At 42.5% G+C, this 22,100-nt stretch overlaps 1 protein-coding gene across 1 annotated transcript in view; it reads left to right on the top strand.

Annotated features, from left to right (window-relative positions):
• The window catches only part of Galntl6 (polypeptide N-acetylgalactosaminyltransferase like 6), a 1,056,791-nt gene extending 1,035,128 nt beyond the window's left edge, over nucleotides 1–21,663 (top strand). The window contains exons 20-21 of the mRNA XM_021218705.2: nucleotides 3,733–3,882; nucleotides 21,171–21,663. Coding sequence (XP_021074364.1) covers nucleotides 3,733–3,882; nucleotides 21,171–21,338 — 318 coding nt within the window. The 3' untranslated portion in view covers nucleotides 21,339–21,663. The remainder of the gene's footprint in view (nucleotides 1–3,732; nucleotides 3,883–21,170) is intronic.
• The last annotated feature ends 437 nt before the right edge of the window (nucleotides 21,664–22,100 follow it).

Below are 22,100 nucleotides of genomic sequence, written 5' to 3'. Positions count from 1 at the left end.
AAGAAGAAGAAGAAGAAGAAGAAGAAGAAGAAGAAGAAGAAGAAGAAGAAGAAGAAGAAGAAGAAGAAGAAGAAGAAGAAGAAGAAGAAGACTAAAACTAATTCACTTATCTTGACAGTCATTTCAAGTTTCTGTTGAATGCGTTACACATATTGAACATAAATTTTATCGAGCATCTATACTTACCATCAAGGTTTGTGGGTGCTGGGAAGTGAGTTTTAAAAGGACATGCTCTGCCATCCAGTATCTCACGTCCAGTGAGGGGGTGGAACCACAGTGGAGAGTCATGACGGATTGAGAGAGGAGGAGGACGCAGCAGCGGTTCAGACATGACGGCTGCGTGGGCGAGCGCCTGCACTGTGGAGTAAAACCGCTGTAGGATTGCAGCCGGACAGACGACCTAATTAGACAGGCACCGCAGACAGACTTCTCTGTTGGCTAGGAGTGTGGGCAACAGAAACAGGAAGGCTGACAGGGGCTGGGGACACAGCTCAAGGACAGAGCTTTCCTTGCAAGAACAAAGACCCGCGCTCAAGGCCCAGAATCCACTTCATAACCCAGGTTTGGTGGTACACACAATTTGTATGTTTGTTTGTTTGCTTGCTTGCTTGCTTGTTTTTGTATGCGTTCCTTTTTTTTAAAGATGTATTTATGTTATTTATATGAGTATACTTTAGCTGTCTTCAGACATACTAGAAGAGGGCATCAAACTCCATTACAGGTGGTTGTGAGCCACCATGTGGTTGCTGGGAATTGAACTCAGAACCTCTGGAGGAGCAGAGAGGAACTCTGGCAGAACTGCTGCGCCATCTCTCCAGCCCCAGCACGCACACACTTTTCACCCCAGCACTGAGGAAGTGAGCAACAGAAAAGGTTCCCTGGAGCTCACTGGCTGCCAGCACAGTCTACATCGCAAGTTCCAGGCAGCAAGGTATCTTGTCTTTGAAACAGAAGTGGTCAAGGCCTGAAGAACAATACCTCAAGGTATGGTTGAACTGACCGCTGAAACATCACGAGCAGGCTTGCGCGCACGCGCGTTCAGGGGCCAGAACGAGGGAAAGGAAGCAGGTTACTCCATAGTCTAGACAAGAGATGCTGACAACGAGGTGCAGATCGGGAGGATGAAAGTAATTCCAGAAACGCAGAAGAAACCAAAGTGTAAGACGTGGTACAGCCGCCAGCCGTGTGTGCGAGGTACAGAGCTCAGTCCTCGGCACCGCCAAAGACGCAGGACAGTGGCAAGACTTGACAGGTAATTAGATGAGGAAAGTCAAGGGGGCAAAAGTTCAAAGACTCCATGGCAGATGAGATCAATGGCATTACCACCAACTAAAACAAGTTAAAGGAGAACAGGCTATCCAAGAAATGAAGAGCCGATGAGTGTAATCTGATACATTGAATTGGAGTCACCTAGGAGACAGTCGGGAGATCCTGCCAGGAGCTAGATACAACATGGTCGCTGGGTTTTGAGCACATTGGTGAAAACGGGCCTGGGAGAACTTAAGGCCAACCAGGACAGAGAAAGAATCCTGGGCAACACCCATGTTGAATAGACAGAGGAAAGGGAAGCAGCCAAGTTGGTTACAACAAAGGAGCACCGTCTTTTGAAAGTCACGGATATAGCCCATTCCAATTAGGTCAGGAACAGCTCAAATAGATACTTCTGCTGTGTGAAGGTTCTAAGAGAACTTACGAACCCCTCAGTCCACAAGAATGTTTTAAAAAAAAAAAAAAAAACACCTCTGGAAAAAGAGATTACATAACTCCTGTTCACAACCCCTTCATGGCTCAGTAGTAAAGAACACTGGCTGCTCTTCCAGAGGGCCAGAGTTCAATTCTTAGCATTCCTGGGGGATTTGACACCCTCATGCAGACATACATGCAGGCAAAACACTAATACACATGACAGATAGATAGATAGATAGATAGATAGATAGATAGATAGATAGATAGATAGATAGATGGATGGATGGTAGACAGACAGATAGATAAGCCAGCATAACCTGACAACCCCCATCCTTCCATCTGAGCCGGCCTCAGGCCTTTCAGGAGCACCGCCCACAGATGAACCTTTCAGACAGTCTTCTTACATGTGTCAGATTTAAATCATCCTTTTTTTTCTAATTCCAAATACTTAACCTAGCCCCTTCCATTGTTTTCAGATTCCCACCACCTAACTGCTCTCTCTTAGCCATCTCTAGAATTGCCCCAGATTCTCTAGGTAGGATCTGAAAACCCAAGTCTCCTGAGGACTGGGTCAATCGTGAGTGTATGAGTGTATTGGCTGAGTACAGCTCTGCACAGGGCTTGCTTCCTGCCAATAAGGCATTGTCCCTGACAGCCATCTTCACGCTGATCTTTGTCTCCTGGCGTCCTCCGCTGAGAATTGCGTAACCTACTGAACCAGAACTGGAAGAAATCCCAAGGCGTCCCCAGTCCATCTCCTCCTTTAATTAAGGTCTTTTTTCTGGCATACCCTATAAATGAGGCTCGGCTCAAGTAACTCAAGAAAATGTTCTTTCCACAGGGTCCCCAATGGAGGAGCTAGAGAAAGTACCCAAGGAGCTGAAGGGGGCTGCTACCCTGTAGGTGGAACAACAATATGAACTAACCAGTACCCCCTGAGCTTGTGTCTCTAGCTGCATATGTAGCAGAAGATGGCCTAATCGACCATCACTGGGAAGAGAGGCCCCTTGGTCTTGCAAACTTTATATGACCCAGCACCAGGGAAGGCCTGGGCCAAGTAGTGGGAGTGGGTGGGTAGGGGAGCAGGGGCGGTGGGGGGGGGGGAATAGGGAACTTTCGGGATAGCATTTGAAATGTAAATAAAGAAAATAATAATAAAAAAATTAAAAAAAAAAAAAAAAAAAAGAAAATGTTCTTTCTTAACAGGAATGCTGTTAGTTCGTTTAACACATCGAGAGGTTGATTTAGGATGTCCTAAGCAGCATTTGTAATCCATCAGGGTAAGATGCTCCCTGCCGGTGGGAATAGGAAACAGTGGACGGCACACTGAAGTATTCAATGGAATCGTAGAGTCTATCATTCCATGGACTACTGGGTGAGGTCGAAGGTCAGGGATCTGTAAGTGTGAACTGTACTTACTGCGAGTTACAGTCTAACCTATCCATCCCATCGATATCGCCCCCACAGAATCGCTCTTACCTACCCTGGGAAATTAATTTGCCTATTCTTTACTTCATTGAGCTCAGCTTTGCTTTAAATTGGATTTTTCAAGGTGCGAGCATCAATCCAGCTCAACCTTAAGCCTTGTCCTCTGCCAGTTAATCTGCTCATTAGGCTAATGCTGCCGCAGTCCTTGATCCAGGAACATTTTATCTACATGACAAATGCTAAGAGTTCTATTAAAGGCTTGTCTTCTTGCCCTTCCCTCCTCCCGCTCACCCCTCATCTCTCATCCTTCCCTCTCCTCTTCCTCCAAGTATCTTTCTCCCTCCCTTCCACCCTTCCATCTTTCCTGCCCTACTGGATCCTAACAGAAAACCTCTCCTTTGCTTTTTTTTTTTTTTTTTTTTTTTTTTTGCCAATCTGGGCTCAGGTGTAGTCACAGCACTTTGAAGCCTGCCCTTTCAAGGCATCCATTATGCTGAGATCTACTTCATCCTTGAAATCACAAAAATGAGAGCCCTACATCATTAAGACCTCTCTCCCAGTGCTCAGGAACCTTCCCCCCCCAATTGAACTCACTGCAGCTGCTGTTGTTTTTGCTAGCTCTTTACTTTCGGGTGGAGAGAAGATATTCGACCCGGCGAGCCTCTGCACACCCGGAAATTCTGTCTGGATGCCATCTCCCACAGCAGCCCTGTAACCCTCTATGACTGTCACGGCATGAAAGGGAACCAGCTCTGGGGGTACCGGGAGGTAAGCGTTGGCCCTGTGGTCATTGTCAAACTGTTGGGACGTCAGACCGACTGTGAAAGCCATGCTGGTTAGATGCAGAGCGTCACCTGGACATACGTACACACACTCAGCTCATACGTGTGACAGGAGGCCACTGTAGCAGATGCAGCAGAGAGAACATGCTTTTATCTCCGTTTGTCATGGGTACCTCTTCCCAGGAAAATGACTCCAGATACTAGAACCACAGGGAATAGGTCTAGACTTGGCTCAACCAACTTGGGGGAAAAGGTGGCCCACGTTAAATAAGCAAACATGCTTATGCGTAATTCTTTAAAACCCTAACTCACAACACATGTAGAGTAATATATCTATGTACGTGTATGTACATCTATTCATTTAGTGAATACTCCAGATTCTTGCTTGGCAGCCATCTGGTTAAAACAATTGCATTAATACTTACATACATACGCACATACATACACACATATATGCATATATATTCATGTAGATATAATTGTAACACTTGGACAAAAGTGACCCATGTGTAATTTAGTCAAAAATATTCCCTAATATATCAAAGGGAAGTTTATTTGGGAAACCTAAAATAAATTAAATTATAAATGAACACTTGATGGTAAAAATAGTTTCAAAACAAATATACTTAATGATAGAAAATAATTTTAAAACAAATACAAATTAGACTCTGGTTTATTGAGTGAATTAAGCAATTATATTATTTTTAAGAATTTTCATCCTTGCAGCCCTTTGGTCCCACAAAAGAGGCAGGAAGGGTGCTGTTGCCTTGTGCATACTGTTCTGTGTTCTGGCACAATCCAGACTTATCCAGGCTATCAGAAAAAATGGACCTTTGGCTTGACCCAGAAGCGTGGCTCTCCTGTGATAGACACCAGCCAATGTGACCCCCAAATTACAGATGAGAGGACTGAGTTAGCCAGAGCCCCAGCTGACTCCATGACAGGCTGCAAACCGGCAGTTTGAGAGACAAGGCCTAAATTTCTGTTTCTCAGAAGTGAGGACTCAGATCCAGGAACCTGTGGTCAGCCAACCACAGGCCTCGGGCAGACAATCCAGGGACCCTTGTCATCTGGCCTGAAGCAAGACTAGGTAGCTAGAAAGAGTCAGCGACCCCCTGGCAAGTCTCCAGAGCCTAACCAATTGTAGAATCAGTCAGACCCCTAGAGATAGAGCTAACCAATCAAGGTAAAGGGCACACCCCTTCCTGGGATTCCCTAACTGACAATAAAAGCCGGACCTGCAAGTCCACGGGGTCTCCATTTCTGAATGGGGAGCTCTCTGCATGCAGCAAATTCAGCTAAATAAACACTATTTGCTTTTGCGTGCTATGTGAATCTAGGGTATCGTTGTCCGTTGTCCGGGGATTTTCGGACCCTAATACAGAAAGCAGAAGGGAAGAGGCTGGGGTGGTGAATCCAGGGGTAGGCAAAGGCCATTATGCATCAATGAAAGCGCTGGTTTCAGCCTCTCCAGGTGGGCACCACAAACCAGCCGCATCCACAGCAGATTCAGTTGTACCGTGCATTCCACACATCAACACCACCCTGGGAATCCAGCCGATTTTTGTTAGAACACCAGAAGAAGCACAAAATATCGGCCGTTCCAGCCTACAAAGCAATTTAAAATCTCAAGAGCTAATGAGCAGATAGTCTCGCGCATACAAGGGAAGGGAACTGCCGCATGGGAGAATCTATTTCATGCTTGTTTTTGTTTTTTGTTTTTTTTTTTGTTTTATGAAGTGTGTAATTGATTAGCCTTGTCAAACTCTCAATACAATGTTGTCTACGCGGAGCGGAGTAGGGTAGGCTTTTATTCTCCAATAGTTATTTTCTGACCTTTAAGATGATATTTTCTGTATACATCAATAAAACACCCTGTCTGCCTCACATGCTGGCTGCTTCTAACGAACAGAACATTTCTCATCATTGTACATTTATAGAATGAGAGATAGACCACTCAATAATAAGCAATTAAGCCTCCGAAATGCAGTTGTTTTCATTAGGGAGCTTGCGAAAGCTTACAGATGGATAAGACCAACTAATGTGTGTGCACGGAGAGCTACTAGGGAAGAAAACCCTAGCTGCAGAGATTTCAGAAGGTAACGCATATGAGCGTTAGCACTGAGGACCTTTCCGGAATCTGAAGAGATTGGTAAAAGATCATCCCTGGCTGCGAGTGTGCTCTGGCTAGCTTTTCAGCTCGGAGGCAATGCTCAGCAAGGGCTTACACTCTGTATTTATATAACAAGCGAGGCATTTCTACTCAATCAGGAACATGCTTAAAATGGAAAGTTTCTGAAATATCTCATCTCGGTCGATGACTCAGGCCTATGTAACACACCTGTTTTTTGGAAATTTTTTGAGGTCTGCTCAACACCTAGAAGAAAAATGTTCAAACAGAGAGCTCTCTGGAAGACCGCCGTCGATGTTCAGTTACACGCCTTGGCCTTGGGCTAATGGGGGTGGTCTACCAGATCACTGACCATCAGAGTGACCCCTGTTGGTTACCATATTTTAAATTTGGAATTTAAGAATATTTATGAATCAGCCCAAAGGGCCCTCTCCTGAGCTCCCGAGGGAATCATTAGTTCCGACTCTAGCTGTTAATGAGGGGGAAGACTTGAGCAGTGACTCACGCTGTCACTCAAGTCCCCATAACCACACAGGTGCTATAACGTAAAGTACCCATAGGAAGATGCTAAGGTGATGCTAGCAGAGCTGTGGCCAAGCATCATTCAAACTCAGATGACTCCAGCTTCCAAGTCTCCACTCACGGCTCTGCTGTGCTCTTAAGGAACAACATCGATACCTCCCAGGAGACATCCCTTGTTGGATTTGGTTCAACAGACTCCAGCTACTCTTCTCCAGCTACATGGAGATTTCTTGGAGAAGGAAGTTGACCAGGACCTCCCTCATTCCAACAGGTCAACATTGTGGTCAGACACCACTTCCTGGTCCATTAGCAACAATTAGCTCTCAGCTATTCTTAGATGTGTCTTTTTTTGAAACACCAGAGGAGATGGGCATCCCGATTTTACTCTATTTTAACTATGGTTGTACACGTATATCCCAGAATAGCAGGCGACCTGTGTGAGAGGAACCCTTACCTTTGCCACCAGAGGGACCCCTATTACAAGGACAGCAACCACAGTAAAAATATTTACACCGTTGTTCAATAAGAAACTCGCATTTCTCCTCTTCAGTTCCCACGTCTACTCAGTCATGACAATTTATTATTCCCTTTGCCCTGACAAACTCACCCTTACATGCACACACACACACACACACACACACACACACACACACACACACACACACACACACACACACACACACACACACACACACACACACACACACACACACACACACACGCACACACACACACCAGTCACTGCTATAGCTCCTGCCCAGGCTGCAAGTCATCTCATAACCCTTGGATCATTGCAATCGCTGGCTAAAGGATCTCCCTGCCCTTCCCACGCTTGTTCAGGTGGAGCTTCCATAACACCTGGCCATTGCATTCCTCTGTTTTAAAATGCCACTTCGTTTCTCTCAGAGTAGAAAGTAAACTCATTTCACTTCCCAATGCTTATCCCAACCCTTCAGAATCTGGACAACATAATGGGTAGGCCTTAGACCTAGTCAAACTTAAACTAGCCTAGCCAGAGTGGTAGTACGCAACTCTAATCCCAATACTCAGGAGGCAGAGGCTGGAGGATTGCTACCAGTGCAAGGCCAGCCACACTGTGAGCAAGGGTTCCAAAGTGAGAGCCTGTCTCAGAACAAGAAAGAACAGCTTAAGGTTATTTCGCTGTCATTTTCAATTCATGATAACTAAAACAGGTATAATAACTAACTGATACACCATGAACAGCTTGTAGCCAGATTTCTGACTGTAGGACCAAATCTCCATCTGTGTGGGTGACAAATGCCCTCTTTCTATTAATACCGGTCTCAAAGTGTAGCCTGACACCATGCGTCACTGAAGCAACCTCGGCTGCTCTGTAACATTGCCTACTGTTATCCTTGCCAAATTTAAAGCTAGCTCCCATATCCTGCTCCTTCTATGTAAACATTTTAGTGGATGGCCTACAGCATATATAACTTAAAGTAAAAATTTGAGCACAAGCCATTTATTTAAGAGGTATATGCAAAAAACCTGAAAATGGATAAATATGAATACGTGTGTACATGTGTGTGTGTGTGTGTGTGTTTGCGCGCGCACGCACAATACTGCAGACTCCACTATATCACCAAATAGCCAAATAGAAAACAAACATTACCGCTCCCATCACTACCTACACTTTCCTTCAGTCATCTGGTCTGATGGACCCCACGTATGATCCTAGCAGGAGGCAGACGCAGCAGTATTGTCACACATTTGAGGGTCTTTTTGGTTGTTTGTTTGGTTGGTTTGGGGTTTTGTTGTTGTTGTTGTTGTTTTGGTTTTGGGTATTTTTAATCGTTGTTGTTTGCTATTTTGGTTTCAGTTTTTCAAGACAGGAATTTTCTGTGTAGCCCTGGCTGTCCTGGAACTCACTTTGTACATCAGGTTGGCCTTGTACTCAGAAATCTGCCTGCCTCTGCCTCCCAAGTTCTGGGATTCGAAACATGGGCCACACTGCTAGAATTCCCATAAGGTTAAGGTCAGCCTGGTCTATATCACAAGTTCCTGGTAGCCAGCCAGGACTGAAGGGGAAGACTGTTTGAAAGAGGTTAGGAGATGTGTGGGAGTAGAAGCAGGAGGAGGAGGGAGGGGAAGAGGGGAGGAGGGAAGGAGGGGAGGAGGGAGGGAGGGGAGAAGAGAAACTTTCCCTGAGAGACTGAATATAAAAGAAGATGTGGACTGTAATCACCTCTATTCATACTTGTACAGAATATCGTATTTAGTGTAATTAGATAGACTAAAGAAATTTAAAGGCGTCAAGATTAGAGAGGAAGAAGATAAATGGACTATTCACAGATGATACATTTGAAAATCCAAAAGACTGGGCAACTAAACAATTAAAATTAAATTAGAACATTTAGCACGGTTTCAACCCGATGAGCACAATAGTCTATACTTGAGAAACAAAAACTAGAAATTGAAATTAAGAATCAGTTCAATATAGTTGCCATAAAACGCTTAGGATAACTTGTAAGTTCCAGTCTGGGGGTGGGACAGACGTGCAAGGCCAGCACAGGGCTGAGCCTGTGTCATCAGTGGTAAAGTTCTTGCCTAGTATTTGTGACAGGAAACTCTGGTTACAAGCTACGGCACAGTGTGGCCTGTATAATGGAGATTATAACTTAATACTGTGAAGATAAGTTTTCAGATTGAAATATATATTTAACATAAGCCAATCAAAACTTAGCAGATTCATATGTAAAGACTGAGAGATTCTAAAGCTGAAATGAAACCATCAAAGCTAGCCAGGAAAATCTGGAAGCAGGGGTAAATAGAAATAAACATTATAAAAAAAAAAAACAAGCTATTCTAACACAAAACACATTCATTAGGTCAGTACACTGTTAGCTCCGTGGGCTCTCTAGACGGCGAGGTCAGGAGAGTTTTGAAATCTTCCAAGGGGTTCTAATAGGGAGTTAGATGAGGATCCGATCTTCCAGCTCAGTCTTCCTCACTCTCTTTAACCTGTGCCGCTTCCTGCTCTGCTGGTAACTGGACCCAGCATCCCTTCTCTGTCACTCAAACACTGATGGAGTGTGATCAGCCACTCATCACGCCGTAATTGCCCAAGGTCAGAAACCTTTTATCACCCTTTCCTTCTTCCCCCTTTGATTTTTTTGAGACAATATTTCATGTAGCCCAGGATAGCCTCAAATTCTCCGTGTATCCATGGATGACCCACATCTCTCTGTCCTCTTATCTCCATCTCCAAGTGCTGAACCATCAGGCCTGAGCCACCATGTCCGGCTCCTTTTGTTCACATGCCTTATGCCTTCTCTAATCTGCAATAGAGGTTTCTAAATAAATAGTTACTGAGTGACTTAAAGATCCAAGGGTTTGGTGGTGGATTTAGGACCTTCTCCATCATGAAGCTCTGCTATCCTGGAAAAAACCAATACAAATATATATGGAGACAAGCTGTCTTAGCTCTTTTTTTATTGGTTATTTACTTACATTTCAAATGTTGTCCTCTTTGTGGTTCCCCTCTGCAAACCCCCATCCCATCCCTACTCTCCCTGTCTCTATAAGGGTGCTCCCCCGCCTGTCTACCCACTAGCATCTCCCTGTGCTGGGTCATCAAGCCTCCACAGGACCAAGGGCCTCCCTTCCCATTGGTGCTAGACAAGGCCATCCTCTGCTACATATGCAGCTAAAGTCATGGATCCCTCCTTGGTTGATGGCTTACTCCCTGGGAGCTCTGGGTGGTCGGGTTAGTTGAGATATATATATATATATTTAATCTTATGTATGAGTGCTCTAGCAATTCCCTGAATGCTAGAAGAGGGCATTGGATCCCATTACAATTGGTTGTGAGGCACCATGTGGTTGCTGGGAATTGAACTCAGGACCTCTGGAAGAGCAACCACTGCTCTTAACTCCTGAGCCGTATCTCCAGCCTCCCCCCAACATATTTCTTTATCACAAATACCCTCCCCAATGACCAAACAGTAAATTTTTAGTTGCTTTCTACGATGCTCTTAAACCTTAATTTCCATTTTTAAAAGATTTTTAAGTTATTAAATATGAAGTATAGATAAGAAAGTATCTACCAAGTTAAACTTATCTCTACACAATCAACTCATTAGTTTAAAGTGAATGGTAGTGAAATTCTTGGCATGCGCCAACATTTGACTATTTATTTTAACTTATAGACTAGGTTTTGGTCTCTACATCATAAGATCATGCTGGTCTATATGGTCCAGTGATGTCAGATGGGAAGCCATGGGGCTGTTGTTTTAAGGCGTTCTAGTTAGATAGTGACTTATGACCCAAAATAAATACAGTGTACGCAATTAAGTTAGCAGACAAGGATCGCGGTTATCCGCTGGTTCTGAATTATGGAGCATTTTCAAAATCCTAAAATGTATGGTCATCACTCAACAGTCTTCCAGACCAGCCCTTTTATTTCTAACCATCCCTGTTGTTGGAAAGTGTTTCCCTGGCTTCTAGTACTGTAGTGTTTAAGCTCAATCCATTTTGCTCAAGACAAATTAAAATATTTGATAACGTTTGCCTGGTTGATAGTCTCCTGATGCAGTGACTCAGTTTCCAGATTCTTTCTGGACATCCCATCATGTTGTGGGTCACAACCCCATTGGGGGTTGACAACCCTTTCACAGGGGTCACCTAAGACCACCGGGAAATGTTTATTTTCATTATGATTCATAACAGAGGCAAAATTACACTAATGAAATAGCAATGAAAACAAATTTGTGGTTGGGGGTCACTGTAAGAAAGAGTCACAGCATTAGGGAGGTTGAGAGCCACTGCTCTAGAGAGTCCTGGATAATAGCATACAGCCCAGAAAAGAGCGTAAGACTACACGCCTGCATTAGTCATGGAAAACAGAATGAGCGACTGGCATCCTTTGTTTAAGCATCTATCATCTTTTGCTATAACCAATGTTAACTTAGCCTGAGTTGATTTTCTCACTTAATCCATACACTTGGCTTTTTAATTAACTCTTAGCATTTAAAATATAATAATAAGCTTTTTTTCTCTTTGCTACCTTATATCTCTCTCATTTTCTACCTGTATAATTCATCATTTGTATTTGTATAGTTAGCCACTTAGTTCTATTGAATTGGTTCTCATGGGCTGGGAGTGTAGCTTAATAATAGAGCAGTTTCTTACAATTTATAGGCCTCAAGTTCATTATCAACCTACTCCAAAAGTAGAGATAAAAATTTTGAAAATCAAATTTTACCCCAATCTGGATTTTGATTCTTTGACCCAACTTGACAGCAATTGAATTAACTTATTTTTTTTTCCCATTCCCAGTTGAATCAACACCCATGCAATGCCCTCATCTGAGTTAATTGAGCCCAAGGCACAAATTCACTAACTGAGCCCTCTATCATAAATCATAAGTGTCACTGGATGACCAATGAGCACCATTTGAAGGGATTTCCTTAACAAGATACAAAGCTGCATAATACTAAAAATATCACCTGGACCACCCTCCTCCAGCTTCACCTACAAAAGACAAAGACTTTCAAAACATCTGTCAAAAACCAGATGCACAATGCCTGCAGCAGCCACTTATATATAATAGAGTGATTGGATTCCAATGATGGAGTCATTGGACCCTAAGAACTCTTTGGTTCCAACTGACAACTCAGCTATCTTAACAGAATAAGGCAAGGCTAACTGCCAAGAGGGCCATACTTTCACTAATGAAGCCACATTGTCATAAGAAGGCTACATCCACCAGGATACCCTGTGCCAGCAGGAAGTAGCAACTGTAGAGAGAGACATGACTATTTTGCAGCAGTGGATCTTGTAGAAAGAGGATTAGCCACTGGGAAAGCATATATTTACTTGACTGGTGTTCTCAAGGTGAAATCGGTTTTAGAAGCACTCTACTTAAGCTTTTTTACTCAAAGCTGAAGGTAAATCCTGCTAGCCTGAAAGGATCTCTGAGAACAGGCTAAGGGTTGTTCTCAGGGCAGGAAGGAGAACCTTTCAAATAGCTCCATCATTCTCTTGCGGATTTTTGCCTATGTGTCTCACCTATCTGAGGCCAGTTGGCTGGCATGGTGTTCTAACACTCCATTTCAACTTAACAACAATCCCATTGCTTGATATTTTCCCTAATGGGTTTCACTGCCACACTGCATTACTATCGCAGACTATGGTCTTATGCAAGGCTGAGCTATGTGCTTGTCGGGCTCTAGATAGACAAATGGAAACAGATCTAGGTGCTAGGAGCCCTGTAAGACTCAAGATATTGTTAATGAGGACACCTCTTCCAGTCCGACATGGAGATGGAGTCAGATGGCTAGTTGCCTCAGCCAAAAAAAGATATGCATTGTCACTTAAGACATTAAGGATATGGGCTCTGAGTCCTGGGGTCTGGGGCTGCCATCTGAGTTATGAGTTCCACTGTGCACCTTGGCTCTGGAGTCCTGGAAAGCTTCCTACGTATCTCTATTCTCTTGTTATAAAATGAAAATAATAATATTCACCTGTAATAGTTACTGCAATAATTAAGTAAAAATTTGTTGCACTTAGAGTATGGCAGAAAAGACTTAGGTTAATGTGAGCGATTATCATCCATGTGTTCAGCAAGCTACCTTCTGACCTGATTCTAACACCCCAAATTAGTGTGGAATGAAACACATTGTCTAAGTCATTGTACTTCTATACCAAACATTTCAGTGCTACTTCAACTACTCACAGGTAAAATGTTAGAAGGTGAGTTTCACAAAAGGACTGATGTGTCGACCCTTTCTTTGTGTGCACCAAAAAGACATTATGGCACACAATACAGCTTAACTCATATTTGCTGAATGCATAATTGAATGCAGCTTCCTGTTTCTCCACATTCTGGTTTATCAAGGAGTGGTTGAGGGATCTGGACAGAGCAATTAGCACTGTATGACTCATAGGTATGCAGGAAACAGAGGTGTCATGTTCAGCAGACTCTTGATTGATCGAGAAGACTTAAGAGATATGGGCAGAAGCAATGAGGTCAGGAACCCTATTTTCCCCACACGTGGAGCTTTGAATTCAGAGGTAATTCATATAAAAATACATGCACACACATATATACATACATACATACACACACACACATACACACACACACATATATATATATATATGCATGCATACAAGGTATGCATTGTCTAGTTTTATGTCAACTTGACACAAGCTAGAGTTATCATCAGGGAGGAGGGAGCTTCAATTGAGAAAAGGCCTCGGTAAGATACCCTGTAGAGCATTTTCTTAATTATAATAATGGGGGAGGGCCTAGCCTATTGTGGGTGGTGCCAACCCTGGGCTGATGGTCCCAAGTTCTGTAAGGAAGGAGGCTGAACAAGTCATGAGGACAAAAGCAGTCAGCAGCTCCTCTCCATGGCCTCTGCATCAGCTCCTGCCTCCAGGTTCCTGCCCTGCTTGAGTTCCTGTCCTGACTTCCTTTGGTGATGAACTGTGATGTGGAAGCACAAGGTGAACAAACCCTTTCTGCCCTTGTTGCTTTGGTCATGATGCAATTAAAACCTAAATGAAGACATTGCATAATATGACATTAAGCACTGAGCACTACATAGGCCAAAACTGTAGGCAAGACTTCTCTGAATGATTTGTGAAAGAAAACCAAATGAATGGGTAGAAGTCAGATACTGATAAAAGTAGTACATAAAGAGATTATATATAATCTATTATATATACATTAATGAATCAATTTATCCCAAGACCTTGAGATAGGCTGAATCTTGGTTTTCTACAAAGAATAAAGAAAAGCCACCTGAAATGTATAACCACTAAGGAACATGATAAACTATGAGGCCAGATATCCGTGCAGTGGTAGATCTGTATAGGACAATATAAGTCAGACTATGAATTTAGCTAAGAGATCATTGGATTAGCATTGGAGAGTAAGGACCCAACACATTGGAATTTTCTGGCTGGAGGAATTGAGGATATGCCTTGCACATCCCTATGTATAGCCTAGTGAATACAGTATGAGAGAGAGAACCAGTCAAGAGTCAGCTATAGCCAACACTTCTCAACACATACACAAAGAACATTCGAAGGCTTCGTTTCTGGGCAGTCCAATGAAATCAATAATGCATGAGACCAACATCGGTGAGAAATCTAAGGAAAAAAATCCAAAAAAAAAAAAATAGACAATATGACTGCTTGTCTCTTTTATATCTGTTTAGAAGTTATTTGTATTTTCTCAGAAGCCAAGAGTAAAACTAAGAACTGATTTCTGTCCCTCCAAGAACTCAAGGTTAGGTCATGTGTCATCAGCCTTGTTTGTCTCTACAATCTTGCAAGGTAGCAAAGCAGATCTTATGATTGTGTATCTTATCCCTTCCTCCTTTCTCCTTTATATAGAACTCACTTTACAGATTAAAAGGAAATGAATATCTGACAAACTAAATGAACATCAAAAAAAAAAAATCATTGCCAGGGACAAACCTGAATTAAAAATTCATACTGTAATAGCGTAATGCCTTCATTCTCTCCATATCAGATACTAGAGACATTGGTTATGAAGGTGTTCTCTCTTATAAAGGTATCCACTTTCAACATCTGTTGATCTGACATTCAAGTTTTCAATCCCGTGTAAATATATATGTATATATATATATATATATACATATATATATATATGTATATATATACATACACATATATATACACACGCACACATATAATAACACACATACACACACAATATGCTACCATGCTATCTTGTTTAACCAACTGCTTATTGGATATAGGCATGCAGATATCCCATAGACATCTCCAGCTTTAATATGTCTAAAACAGAAACCAGATCATTCCAGTTTGGTTCATCTTTTACTTCCCAGTTCAGTACTGCTTTTGCTTCAGTCTCTCACCTCCTCCCCTCTACCACAGCCCCTACAGTCCACTAATGATAATGCTATGGGCTTCTCAAATATCTGAAATAGCCTTCAGATCATGGACCTGGTTACCCCCAGCTTGCTTCTGTATCAGCTCAAATTTGGATTCTTGCTTTAGCCTTCGTCTGTTTTCTCCTGAAGTAACCCAGGGCCTTCCTCCTTGGTATCCTAAGTTCAAATCCTCCAGCAACTACTTCCCAGTGCCTACCTGGAGAGTCAAGTCTTAAAACTGCACCAGTGTCTTCAGGATATGGCCATTGCCTGCCTTTCACATACAGCCATCTAAAGCCCATACGATGTTCTCTGTGTTCTGGTGATACCAATGACTTTCTAGTCACCTTAACTTGATCTAGCTAGCATTCCATCACCTCTTCAATCAGCTCTGTCATTCTGGTTTCCTTAGACTATCTATCCATGAAAGCGTGCTCAGTAACTCTCTTCTCTGGCCCTTCACTTCCTCTGGAAATTGCTTTACTTGGGCACTTGCATAGCTAATTCTCTTTCTTTCTGGTCCCATCATGGTCAACTCAGGTCCTCCTGATTCCCCTGTGTTTATGTAATAACATATTTATTATCTTCATTGTTTGTTGTCTATGCCCCTCCATGCAGAATTTAGGACCATAACATAAGACCTGGAACTTTGAAATGGTTAGAGAAAGGTATAGAGAAAGCACTTGATGGTATAGACATAGGCAATGGCTTTCTGAATAAGACTCCAATAACCCAGGACATAATAGCAAAAGATGGATTGCATCAAATTAGAAAGCTTCTGCACTGTAAAGAAAAAAAAATTGTCAAAGTAAAGAGACATTCTACTAAATGAGAAAGAAATGAGAGAAAATCTGCTGGTTATTCATGTATAAAAGATTAATATCTACAAAATATAAAGAACTCAAAGAAGTAAACCACCAAGAAAGCAAATAATAATCAAATCAATAAGCAGGCAAATTAATTCAACAGACTCTTCTCAAAGTATAAATCCCAATAAATTTACAAAGTAATGTTCATAAATGATGATCCTCAGCCATCAGAGAAATGCAAATCAGAATTTCACTGAGATTCTCTCTCATCCAAGTTAACATGACTATCATCCAGAAAACAAAAACTTGTGAGGACAAGGACAACAACTTAATACTGATGGTAAGAATGCAAATTAGCCCATCCACTGTGGAAATACATAGGGAGGTTCCTCATAAACATAGAAATGTGGAGCTGGAGACATGGCTCAGCGGTTAAGAACATCGCCTGCTCTTCCAGAGGTCCTGAGTTCAATTCCCAGCACCCACATGGTTGCTCACAACTGTCTGTAATGAGATCCAGTGCCCTCCTCTGGCATGCCTGAAGTGAGTGACAGTGTACTCACATATATAAAATAAATAAATCTTTTTTTAAGCCCTAAAAATGTAATTGCTACATTATCTAGCTGTATTGCTCTGGTTATATACACAAAGGGGATTAAGTCAACATTCCACCGTGTTTACTGTGGCCCTTTCCATAGCAGCCAAGAAATAGAATCAAATGATGGAAAGAAGCTGTGATATAGATAGATGATAGATAGATAGATAGATAGATAGATAGATAGATAGATAGATAGATAGAGTCTCTGGCAAATGGGATATGCCCATTAAATTTTTAAATAAATCAAATATAGATGTGTTATTTAATATTCTATCTCATTTACATTTAATTTCACTGACATTTTTCTAGTTCAGACCCTTATTATGTACCTACTGATCTCCTCTATTTGTTGGGTTAGAGGATACAACATGGGTTATCTCCCTATGAATGCCTCTTCCCTGACAAGGGGACTTTATAAATACCTGTTGAACTCATTCGGCCTGACTGAATAATGTATTCAGAAGGCCCGCCTACCTGACAGTTCTCTTTTCTGGAAAGCTCCAAACCTGAATGGATAATCATTTCTCAAGCTAATGATGTAGATCAACCACAACTCTGATGTAGTTTCCCACAAAACCTGATTTGATAGTCCTTGGTTACCTTTGTCTCCTAAATCCCTTTGCTTCCGTGGGAGGTACTGTTGTACGGTGTGGGTAACGGATTGAGTCACAGGACACTTTATAAAGCTTCATTTCGCCAGGATTTCAGAAAAGTCTCAATCCAGATGGCTAGCACATTCTGGTTTTCAGAGCTGAGGATGCTCTCTGACTAAAAATAAATTAGGGGAAGCTATTACACAGCTCCTTGTATGAGAGACACTGAGACAGCAATTCTACAGTTCCTCCTCCTATCACGGACTTGGGGACATTATCGGCATTTCCAAGTAAGTGAACTAAGGTTCATAGAACTTAGTACCTCCTCCAAAGGCAGTGAGCAAGTGTCTGGCTGGAATTCATCCACTCTCTGTACAGCCACAAATCTCAGGTCTTTTCCCAGGACTGTGTGCTGCCTCTCCAGCTATGTCCTGTTTTGTCGTAGGAACCTTCTTCCTGTGATCTATGCTGCTCATGTCTATTTTATTCCCTTTATGTCTTTGGTATAAGGGTGTTTTGTGACCTCAGGCCCAGGCAGGAATGTTTTGTACAGCTTGCTCATTCTTTTAACTCTCAGACTCTATGTAAAGATGGAAGGTAATAAAGTATAGTACCGACATGGGAACACACATGGTGTCACACAGATGTCACTCAAGTCTGTGGCCAGCTTTGAAATAGTGCGGCTCTCAGTGAACTACACAGAAAGCCCCACCCACGCTCATCTGCATACACTGATTTTGAAGGGTGGTTCAGGAAACGTTAGACATCCCCTGCTCAACGATGTCATAGACAAGGTGATGTAAAGGTGACATTGAACAGCCAAGGCTGTATGTCATGCCTTTTGTCAGCACTGGACCAAGAACAAAGCAAAGACAGTGCGTCAATCACCACTTACAGAAAACTGTCATGGAACATCACACTTTCCAAGTCCTCCCAAGTCTATCCCATGAGAGGAAAAACTGTCCCATTAACAGCCATGACTGATGGGATGAAGGGCAGAGGACGACTACTCACTCCACTGACTTAATCCCAGCTAGCAAACACATGGAGAAAGACATCCAGTAATCCAAAAGCCCGACCCAGTAGAAGCCTATAGATAGCAATTATGTCACCCCTAAAGTCGAAAGGGACAAAGGTATATTCTGTTTAAGGCTACAAATGTTCCCGAAAGTTTCACCTCTGTGGCCTTGCTGGGCACTCCAAAGACAAGGGTGAACTGAATTCAGTCTGTAGTCAGAGAACAGTCAGTTGATCATGTGGCTATTAGGGAAGGCTTCCAGTTTAACGCCCTGCCATTTGTCTCTGTCACAGGGTGAACTTTGGAACAATGTGCTCATTCAGTTTATGACAAGGAAAGACTTTGGGATGCATCTATCCCACCCTCTCCTTTTACATCAGCTTCCCTGATGTAGATAGATACAAATCGTTCCAATTTCCAACTCCTACAAGGAAACAAAGTCCGAGCACTAGAAACATTCTGGTTTGTTCCGGCCTCACTACATTTGAATAGCTGACCTGGCTGTACTCATAAGTACAACTATATTGGTCAGAACATGTGTTTCCTTGAGGGTTTGGGAAACTACCATCAATTGATGGCTCAAAAATGAATGTCCAGAAAAATAGAGTACTTGGGAAATCTAGTTTGGCTTTTGTGTTTATGTGGGCACACACGGGCTGATGGGGATAAGAAATCAGAGAATATTCATTTTCTTTACTGACTTTAGGTTTCAAGAAAATGCCTGTTTTTTTTTTTTTTTTAAGGGAAACTGGGTGTGTCTGCATTTATGTCTGAGCTGTTGATTAAGGTAGTAGGAAGAAATGCAGACAACAAAGATGGGAAGGACATACATATGCATGGAATAGAGCAAGTTAGAATTTAGCTAGTCATACAGAAATTGTCCTGGGCGTTATAGTTTAAGAGTGGTCTTTGAGGAGCCCATGAGAAGGCTCAGGGGTAGAGGTGCTTGCCTGGCAACCTGAGTTTCATCCATTGTATCCACATGGCGGGATGAGAAAATTGAATCCTGCACTCTGTTCTCTGGCCTTCATACATACACCATGGTATGCACCCATATACACAGTGCACACTAAATCAATGAAAAAACATTAAGGATGATATTTGAAGGGATTTGAAATACAGCTCGGTGGTAGAGTACCTGGCTAGAATGCCCTCGTTTTGAATGGACACGAAGGCTGTTTGAAAACCTAATAAAATATATTGCATCCATGTAAGGTTAGCTGCTGGACACTGATGGTGAACGGCGGATAAGAAAGGCCAGAGGGAATGTGGGGATAAGGAAGAAAAACACGGCCCAAGGGGTCACAGTGACTGTTCCTGGGAATGCCAAGAGCCCCGGAAACCATCGTCCTAGAGTGTGCTATCTCGTCCACAAAGGAGGAGAGTTTCCCAGAAAAATTTCTGCTAGTTCAGAAAGTAAAATCCACAGCAAACTTTGACTTTAAAGAGTAGAATAAATAACCTTTGTGTTAGTCACAGTCCTTTGTTTACACTCAAGATAGAAACACGGATCAAATTGCCACGTGTCGCCTTTCTCCTTCCTTATTCCTCCTTTCCCCTCATGCAAACATCCGGATCCTTCAAGGACATTAAATATTGGTTTATCCAGGAACCCATAGATGTTTACAAAGGGTGGCAGTATATTTACTGTCCCTCCCTTGAAGGAAAGCAACTGGAACAAGCAGAAACCCAAAACACTTCCTAAGCTGAATACTAAAATATTACTTGATACTAAAGTTTAAATGGTGGCGTGCGGACCTTTTCCCAGGCCATGGGCACTTTTGAAGAAGAACCATCAACACCGTATGAGTGAGTGAGTGATACTAAGGCAGGGTCCTTTCCTTTCAGCTTTATCTTCCCTTCCTAGATGCACAATAAAAAGGAGGGTGTTCAGATAAAGAGCTTGCTCAGGACTTAACCTTTGTGCCCTGGAAGTGAGCATGCACCTTTTATCCACTGAGCTGTGAACTGTCTCAGGTAGTCAGGTGATTTTCTTACTTATTTGTTTGCTTGCTTGCTTGTTTGTTTATCACGGGCTTTTAGGTGCACAATACTTCCTCTGTTTTACATAATGTCATCAGAGCCATGTTATCTCAACTCCCCCAACATCCATTGATATTGGACTGAAGACACTGACCTTTGAGCACTAGCGAATTTGACTTTTTACTCTCAGCTATTACCCATGTGGCATTTGTCCCCACGCCTTCATTTGTCTTCCCAAGACAACAGCCAGTGCCTGGCATTTCAACAAGGGTTTCTTTTGTCTTTTGCAACAGACGAGTGCAAGATAAGGAACATTTCGCTTCTTTTGGATGTGTCTGTTTATTATTTGCTTTGCTCTCAATTACAATGTGTGTACACATGTGCATGTGTGTGTGTGCATATATGTGTGTGTATAAACATTATATTTTATCCCAATGGCTAGAAGAAGCCTTTTATACTTGTCAGTAGCTGAACATACAGCAAAATGCTTACTACAAAACAAGAAATGAGCAAATCACTCATTTTAAAAAAGAAATCAATAAATTTTTGTCTCAGATTAAATTGTCTGGGGAGTTGTGGGTCCTTTGAACTCTGATATCCTTGGACTTGAGAGCTGTCTTAATTAGACTCTGGATATATATTCAAATATAAACATGTCTTAGATGTAGACACTTTGGGCCGTAGCATTTCCCATGCATTTTATTCTCCCTTTCTTTCTAATCCATCCAGGACAGAACATTATTTCATCCTGTGAGCAACAGCTGTATGGACTGCAACCCCTCAGAGAAGAAGATTTTCATGGCCAGATGTGACCCTCTATCTGAGACTCAGCAATGGATTTTTGAACATATCAACATGACTGTTTTAGAAAAAAATAGCCACTATGCCATCTCCTAGAAAGGGAAGGAGAGAGGTTACCCACAGGTTGTGAACTGTGTGTTGTTGCAGGCGTCTGGGTCAAAGGAGTCAGGAAAAAACATTTCCTCGATCCAGGAAGCCTGGTTGAAAGATGTGTGAGCGCCGTGTTGACATAGGCTGTCCGGGAGAAGTTCCTACATCTGAAGAACTTGGCTGAGAACCTCACCAGCTGCTTCTGAGAACCGAGACTAGCAGTCCCCTTGCTGGCCAAGGGTAAAGATTCTTTAGGGACTTTCACCTCGGCTGCTGAGTTCATCAATCCTAGCATTTCTCAGGTCAAATCCTACAGTAGTGAGTAGCTGTGAATGGATCCTATTAATCGGGCGGGAGGGGGGGTGGAAACAGAGCGCATGACTGCTCTGGCAACCTGAGGCTACCACGGGTCTAGAACTAGCCACGCTTAAGGGGTGAGCTGTACCGTTTGGTGCAATTCTCTGACTAAGAGTGGGTCAAGCCGGTTTAACCCTTTAAAGTGCTGCAGATGATTTTAGAGTGCTCATACCATTTTTTCCCCTCTTCTCTTTGGTCTTCTCTTTAAACAAGGGTACATGGCGTCTAAGACTTACATTACATGCTCTCGTCTACATGTACCCCTCTCAATCCAAAGGCCATGCTATCTGTCATGGTTCATAAGAGCTCATGGTCCACTAGTTAGCTGAAGTTGTAATTCAGTGACCTTAGATGAAACCAGTTAAAAACAAAAACAAATGAAAACTATGTTACCCGGTTACTCCAAAGAAA

This window comes from Mus pahari, chromosome 19, assembly GCF_900095145.1.
Source record: "Mus pahari chromosome 19, PAHARI_EIJ_v1.1, whole genome shotgun sequence".
Lineage (NCBI taxonomy): Eukaryota > Metazoa > Chordata > Mammalia > Rodentia > Muridae > Mus > Mus pahari.
Note: the sequence above shows the minus strand (reverse complement) of the source record. Positions and strands in the feature narration are given on the sequence as shown.